Source organism: Haliaeetus leucocephalus, unplaced genomic scaffold (assembly GCF_000737465.1).
Source record: "Haliaeetus leucocephalus isolate CR32 unplaced genomic scaffold, Haliaeetus_leucocephalus-4.0 Scaffold141, whole genome shotgun sequence".
Classification (NCBI taxonomy): domain Eukaryota; kingdom Metazoa; phylum Chordata; class Aves; order Accipitriformes; family Accipitridae; genus Haliaeetus; species Haliaeetus leucocephalus.
In genome coordinates, this window is record NW_010972577.1 from 1,931,834 (window position 1) to 1,940,121 (window position 8,288).

Here is an 8,288-nt window from a genome sequence, read left to right on the forward strand (position 1 = left end):
TTTTGTCATCCAGGAGCAAACAAAATTTACATTTCAAAAAGGACAAGCAAAGAGGATTACTAACCTTAATTAAAATTGCAGGCTGGATAATTTGATGACATCGAAGTTATTGCATCCCACACTACAGAATGAGTAGATTGTTGCTGAGGTAAAATTGTAACATTTTCAAGCACAACATTTTACAGTTAGCAGGGTGCATTTTATGACAGTTTTTCCATGCTGCACGTGATAATGGGCCAACATTTCAAAAGTGTGTAGGCCAGATGGCTTCTAAGTTCAGTGAAGTGCTCAGGATCCGAACATGAAGAGGGGAGGCTTTTGAGAACTGAAGTTAGGCTTCCAAGGCACTTACACCTACAGGGTCAGATTTTTGGTGTATTTTAGACAAATAAATGCCCTACAGTGTTTTTGTAACTCAGTCCTGTTGATTTGCTCTCTTTTCAGAGTTTCTTTGCAAGGAATGCCCAAGAGTTCATATTTTCATTGATCGAATTGAACTGAAGGACATTCCAGAAGAGCAGATGTATATGAGAAGGTGGCTTCATGAACGTTTTGAAATAAAGGATAAGTGAGTAGCACTATGCAGAACTTTCTGTTTCAAGAAGCTGTCTTACTTCTTTTATATTAACAGATATACCCATGATTTCTGTGTTACCAGCAGTGCAAGCTGTAGGGCTCTCTGAAGAGAGGTGGTGTTAGTAATCCTGTGCATATTTTGTATAATAACCTTGTGGTTAAACCTTTTGCTCAGGAGGTTGGGATTCCTGGGGTTTAGACCTTCTTTAGACTGAAGAGCTGCACGTCCATGTTCCAGGCAAGACTCATATTCATCTGAATACCTTCCATTTATCTTCTTGTAGCTGTCATGCGCAGCCAGGACTATAAGATGGCCGCGGTAGGCAAGCCAGCAAAAAGCAGTTTGATTCTAGCCTCATAATCAGTGTTAGGTTAGAGTTAGAAAGGGGCAGGTCTTGATCTAATCTCTTCTGCCAAAATTGTTTATGTATCTTCCATCAGACAGCGATTGGATAAAAACAGACGTAACCCCAAGATCCCTACCTTCACTTGGGAAATTAGGTGAAGTAGGAGTTTCATCTCTCCATCTTTGAATCGTGGCAGAACTAAAGTGCCTGGCACCCGCCAGCATCTCCAGATAAGGTCATTAGTGAGCATATGCAACAGATCCTCGGGCCCTTGTGCTCCGGAAGGACTTTGTGCCTAGATGTGGGATTTAAGTATTCTTTGAGAAATGATGGTTTAATTTTTCATGTCTGAAGTCCAGTTTAAGGGGGCTGAATCTGTTTACTCTCTAAATCTTTGAATACATTGTGTGAGAGAGAAATTTCCCTGGTTCTTCAGGTATGTTCTGCTTTAAAATTATTCTGCCAGTCTCACACTCTATGGAAGTAAAACATGTTAATTTGTTCTGTGATCTTTGAATCCATGTAGAAGTTAACATGACTATCTGTAAACGTGGCACTGTTACTAAAGTGTCTTAGAAGTTCAGGATCACTAAGTAATTTTCTTCACTTTTGAGAGGAAGAAAGTCTGAATTTCATTTTATAGTCAAGAGACTGATACATAAAATAAAAGGCTGTCCAGTGTCCCTTAAGTAGTCTTCTAGTGAAGACCAGCACAACTGAACCCTGATATCTATGTCTCATTGTAGACTCCTGTTGACTGGAACATCTTTCCTGAGACCAAAGCAGTCTGTCAGGTCAATAGAGATACTTAAAAGCCCAGAATATTCAAATCCATTTATTAATGGTTTTGAAAAATAGGAGGAACAAAGTTACTGCTACACCAGTGGTGTAGCATTTTACACTTGCATGTTTGGCTTCCAAAATACTTAGTGTCTTGTGAGCCCTCGTTATTTATTAGTTTATTTTATGAAGATACTTTTTCCCCCTCCTTTGGTGTTCAATGATTAACTGTGTGCTATTTTGTCCTGTGATATTGGCCAGTACTCTGGGCTTATCTGCTAAATGCTGTATGAAAAAGATTCTTTTCAATTTTTATATTCAGTGTTAAAATTGGTCCCCAAGGAAAATCTGCTTTTATTGCTTACAAGGATTCAGGTTGAGTCCTCTGACATGCAACATTATTTTGAATGCATCATTTTCTTACAGCATACTGATTGCTTAAACTTGTTACAGTTGAGCTGCTACATATTGTGAAACCATTTGTTAAATCATGTGTGTTTAGAAGCAGTTATTGGATGAAAGTAAGTTGCTTAAAACTTCTTAGGCTATTGTATAACTGACCATCTTCTTTTGTCTGCTTGTAGGTTACTAATAGAGTTTTATGATGCGAAGGATTCTAAAAGAAGAAATAAGTTCCCTGGGAAAAGTGTTCATTCCAAACTAAGCCTCAAGAAAACTTTGCCATCTTTGCTGTTTTTAGGTGGCCTGACTGCTAGTATGCTTCTGACAGAATCTGGAAGGAAACTTTATGTAAAAACATGGATATATGGGACTTTAATTGGCTGCCTGTGGGTTAGCATTAAACCATAAGCAGATGTTAGTCTCCAATCAGTGAAATGTGCAGTCTTTTCTTGCACATTGCACCAAACTTTTTCCTGACTTTATAGTAAACAAGTGTAAATAAAGCCTTATTGATCGAACATTGGAAATAATAGAATTTGTGACTTAAGCCTCTGTGTGGTTGGTCTGGGGAAAATAAATGTAGATTTTCAAATTTACTACTGATTTTTGCTGGAATAATGACAGATAAACCGAGTCATATGATAAATTGCTTTCCCCATGAACTAACATCCATCTCTATCTGCAGATTCAATGAAGTATGAGTTATGCATAAGGGTGTCTTAAATGGACCTGTGAATGTATTTACAGAGATTAATTTAGGGTATATATTTATTCTTCTGATATTCATGTTGAATTTTCGTTACTCTTTGGTGCATTGCAGCAGCTCAGTTGCATCTATCCCAGCTGTATCGCAACTAAAATCAAAACTTTTTTCTTTTTTTTTTTTTTTGGATTTTGCTTTTCAGTTTTAGCTAAATACTGTGTTCTTTAAAAGGGACTATGTAAGCTGGCAAATCATGAGATGTCACCTGAAGCAGAATAAAATGTTCCTGAGAACTACGGTTCATGGGGAAGAAGCTCTGTTTATCTAGTGCATGATTTTTGATTATATTGCAGTATTAGCTGATTATTTTACATATGCAAAACATTAAATTTTACTGAGCAAACAGCTTATTTTGCGCACCCTGTATTTGTGCATAAAAGGAATGTATGCAGTATAATGAAATGTTAAGTTTTTGTTTCTGGCCTAACCAGAGCGTAGCCTACCTTGTGTCTGCGTTATCCCTAGCTCCTCGAGAGTTTCAGCTGAGCTCACAGACCTTTCATGTGTATGTGCCATAAGCAGAAGTTCCCTGTTACCTCACGATTTTCTGGAAGCAAACTCTGTCGTTTGGGTAATGCACAGAATTACTGTAACTTCAGGAGCGTAAGGGTATGGTAACGAGGAACCTTCAGATGTTCCTGCTAAATCCGAAGCATGTGCCTTTTCCTACTAATCTGATCTAGCCTGATGTTTCATAATCTGGCAGTCACCTCCGTGCTGTAACATCACACTAGATTCTCGAATCATTCTAGGCAATGCATACTGCAGTTGGATTGAAGTTACGGGGTTGATGTACACGATTTCCACAATAGACTAGTAGTGAAAGAAATGCATATCCTATCAGTATTTCACCTGCTTGAAAATATACTTCAAAAAGCAAAATCAACAAACCCTTACTACCACAAAGTCTGCGACTCCCATGGCTGGTATTTTTGTTGGGGAAATGCTATTTCTTGATATCAAGGGAATACTCTGTATGTACAGCGATGGGGTAGGAAAGAAGATGTATTTTATCTTCTTCCATTAGGGAACTGGACTCCCTGTATCAAAATGAAAGAACTGGAGAATATTTTTATATCACACTTGCAAGCTTTAAATGTGCATCTCTCTCTAGCTTCAGTACGATTTGTCTTGCATTAGAGTCCATTGTGAGTTAAATGTCTCTGAAGGTTATAAGTCAGTTTTTCAGATTCCACCATTGCCAGTTAATTAAAGATACTGCTTTTACTGTGTGGTGTTTTTTTTACAGAATTTTATAGAGTAATTACAGTTCCACCTTAAAATCATTCAATACAACTTTCAGTTTGCAGTTCTGTGTCCTTCCATAATGGATTTTGTCACCAGAGTTATTTATATCGGTGATTGATTCAGGATATGTTGATGAACCATTTTAAAAACAATGACTGGGAACAATGTTGAAAAACAGTATTGTTATGAGGCTGTGAAACCAGGAAAAAAAAAGCCATTTTATGTAACAGCCAAATGTGCTTACATGTAGTTCTTCCTATTCTCAGCTGACTGTTTCCAGTGGGTATAACCAGAAGGCAGTGTTGCTATGTTAGTGTGATTTTTCAATCATGGAATGAAATTTTACTCTGACATGACTATATTTCTTTGTAACAGCTAAGAATAACATTTAATTATACATCAAAAATAAATGCAAACTGCTTAATTCATTTGTAGAAAAATAACTGTTGTTTTGGAGATCTTAATTACCACGAAATATTGGATCTCTCTTGCTGTTTAAGTGCCAGGAATATAATTGACGCAGTGCAACAAACAAACAGGATGTTTATTTTGAACCTTATTCTCTATGTTAATCTTAATTATTTTTTTCTTGCCATTAATTTATAAAGTTTTGAAACTGTAATTTGCTGATGTATTTGGCGTTGGGAGTATCACATGCTGTTTCTAAATATGCACTGATATTAACTTGAAATATTTCTTCATTAAAATACGAAGAGCCAATGCTCATTCAACTTTTCTGTCCTGTCCACTTGTTCAATTTTTTCTGCACTTTTATGTTTGTAACTTGGTTAACAGGAACTGCTTACAAAAAGGCTACACATGTCGTTTTAAGTCCTTGATGGAAGGATTTCTGTGAGAAGCAGTCAATGGAAAGAAAACAACTTTGTGTTTTTTTTCCGTGCAGCTAAAAAATGTGTTAGAATTGATTTGTGCTTGTTCCAACACAACACACCGCCAGGTTGGTTGGATTGCAATAGCTTTTCACCCATGAACACCTGCACCATTTGTTGCTTGTTAATAATGTTCATTAATGTGCAATACCACAGTTCTGGCCAAGAATCGGGCTCCGTGGCAATAGGCCTTGCATGGACAACACTGGCAGAGAGTGTGGACAGACCCAGGGGGTGGGAAGAGGTATTGCAAACAAACACATGAAGTATATCTCGGTAGCAAATGCCACCTAAGTTGTAGTAATGTGTTAAACCTGAGAGGGACCTGCACCTTCAAAAACTTATTTTTCCAGCTGTATCAGTGCCTCTGGTCATAGCGACCTCCCTCCACACCAGTAGTGCTCTGTTCATGTGCGTAGACTGTATGTAACTTTTTATAGTTGGCAACACCAGTATTATGTGCTAGTTGCACAAAGTTATTCTTGTGTTTACTTTTGTGGAAGGAATTGGGCTAGTAAGGAAGCATTAACTTAAATAATGGAGAACACAAAAAGTGAAGTGGGACAGAAAAATAAAGCACTGAGTGATGCTACAGTGAAGAAATGATTGAGTAGGACATGTGAGGGGCTCCAGCCTGCTGCAGTCTTTTGCGAACTCTTCTGAAGCATTTTCTTGGCGTAATACTCATTTTTTCTCCTTTCAGTAGAACATAGCATACCTGTAAAACTATTTTTAGTACTTAAAAATTTTGCCCTGATTATTTAGGCGTTTTAACATGCATAGAATATATATACTCACTTTGGGGGAGTGAGCGGTAACTATTTCAGGTTTGGATAATGAAGGGGACGAGGAGCAGGTTTGGGATTTTTGGCTTAGCGTTAAAAATGAAAAAGACTTCTCCCCCACCAGCTCCAAATAAAAAGCACTTTTAATGGCAGACGTTTCAACCACGCCCAGAAAGGCAATAGAAAACCAGTTAATAGGGTCAAGATCTTGGCACCTGCTCTGTAAAGGCTTTTCCTTTATAAATATGGAAGCCAGTTTGGTCCTACCCTGCAGTTCTAGGAAACTTTTTAGCAGAGTGGCTCTGATGACAGGGCTTGAAGTGAACACGGTGGGCCTTCTCTTGTCCTCATTTTCATGTTCTAGCCTGTCTTATCAGTTTGGAATCCTCTGGTCCCAATGAAGCGTGTTGCAAAATTTGCTAAGCACAAGACAAAAAAAAAAAGTTGTTTGCGTAATGGCAAAAGTCACACAAGTAAAACAAAACACAGAGCAAGTCCAGAGAAGGAAAAGCAGCGATAATCTAATACAAAAAAAAAGAATTAGAAACATCAGCTCCAGTCAGGCATGACCACATCTGATAGATTCCAGGGAAGATTTGATTTCCGTGCGGTGACCAATTTCCCTGTCGGCATGGTGAGTATTTCTCCTACCTCTCCTCTTTCAGTCCCAGATCTGCAGCCCTACCCTGGACTGCCTGGTCTGTTATTTTCCTAACAAGGAGTCCCTCATCACTTTTCAGACTGACGTGAATCTTGGGTTTCCTCCATTCTCCTGGACCCAAAGAATTTCCCTATTTGTATTCAGCCTGATAAACTGCTAACGGAGGACCACTGACGTCCACCTTCAAGCTACGTTCTCCTTTTGAGGACCAGCATTTGGTGGGCAAATGCCGGTGGCGAGGCTGGGGTCTGTTACTGGTGGGCTGGAAGGAGATGTTGCTGTTGAGAGAGAGGTTCTTGGTAATTCTGTATTGGACATCCGAGACGGATCTCCCTCCCACCTCTGCCGGAGCGTGCTCTTCCACTGAGGGACAGTTTGCATGGCCACAAGTAAACATGAAGACTAGGCGCTACCCTGAAAAATAATGACTTGTTCCTGGGTCTTATTTGTAATGTCAAAACTTCATTAGTTATGCTTGTACAAGCTATTTCACAGCCATTCCGTCTCCCTTTCATCTTGTGTGGGAACTCAGTTTTCGAAGGACGTTTTGATGCCTCTGTTTGTGTTCCCTGCGTGACTAATTCAAACCAGAACCATTTCAACCTGTTTGCCGGCTTGGCCCAGAGATACTCCGGAGGATGCAGATGTTTAAGGGCAGAAGTTGCTGTCAGTCCTCTGGCTGTGCAGTGGCAGACGGAGCTGCTGGTTGGAGCTGCCGGGCTCCCCACAAAGCCCCTGCAGTAAACGAGCCCCTCAAATCCCAGTCCCACCACCATGGACTGAGACAGGCATCACCATAGTACGAAGGGTTTCAGAGAGAGGTAGGTCCTAAAACCCACTTGAGTTGTTTGTAAAGTATCCAGGACCTGGTAGATACATCCTGGACCCTCCAGAGACTCCCTCCGAAAGGTGGGCTGGGGCTCATTGGTGCTTTGAAGCATGGACGGACAATGGGTTGGAGGGTGATGCCCTACTTCAGGGCAGCAAAGCTCAGTCAGCAGAACGGGAAGTAGGAGATACGGTCTCAACATCTCTTGGCCTGAGGAAGACCAGAGCTACAGTATTTTCCCCACCACCCCATGTCCTCAGGGAGTTGTGCCAGTGCTCTTTTCACTCATTTGGGTGCTCTGGCAAAGGTCAGAAAAGATTTCAAGATTTGTAGGGCCAGCATGACTGTAACTGGTGCCAAAGGCTGGGTATGTGAATGTCCGCATTCAGCTTCAGCCCTGGGGCATTTCAGCACCCAAAATTGAACTGCTGTCTTGGGTTTGCGTGGCGGGGTTTTGGTAGCGGGTCAGGGGCTGCAGGGCCGGCTCCTGTGAGAAGCTGCCAGAAGCTTCCCCGGCTCCGAGTCGGACCCGCCGCTGGCCCAGGCCGAGCCCATCAGTGACAGTGGTAGCGCCTCTGGGAGAAGAGAGTTCAGAAGGGGAAAAAACCTGCAGTGAGTGAGGGGATCGGAATGGGAGAGGAACCCCTGTGCAGATCCCGAGGGGAGTGAGGAAGGAGGGGAGGAGGAGCGGGGGAGGAGGGGATGCCCCTGCAGCCCGTGGGGAGACCAGACGGCAGGCTGTCCCCCCCCAGCCCACGGAGGGGAGCGGGGGAGCAGATGCCCACCTGCAGCCTGGGGAGAGAGGAGCCCACGCCGGAACAGGGGGATGGATGCCCCCCAAGATGGCCGGGACTCCAGGGGGAAAGCCCGCGCTGGAGCAGGCTGTGCCTGAAGGACTGCAGCCCACGGAAAGGACCCACGCTGGAGAAGTTCGTGAAGGACTGTCTCCCGTGGGAGGGACCCCCCGGTGGAGCAGGGGCCGAGTGAGGAGTCCTCCCCCTGAGGAG

At 42.0% G+C, this 8,288-nt stretch overlaps 1 protein-coding gene across 1 annotated transcript in view; it reads left to right on the plus strand.

Moving 5' to 3' along the window:
* The window catches only part of AGPAT5 (1-acylglycerol-3-phosphate O-acyltransferase 5), a 61,464-nt gene extending 56,611 nt beyond the window's left edge, over window positions 1–4,853 (plus strand). Inside the window, exons 9-10 of the mRNA XM_010561098.1 lie at window positions 445–568; window positions 2,288–4,853. Coding sequence (XP_010559400.1) covers window positions 445–568; window positions 2,288–2,513 — 350 coding nt within the window. The 3' untranslated portion in view covers window positions 2,514–4,853. The remainder of the gene's footprint in view (window positions 1–444; window positions 569–2,287) is intronic.
* The last annotated feature ends 3,435 nt before the right edge of the window (window positions 4,854–8,288 follow it).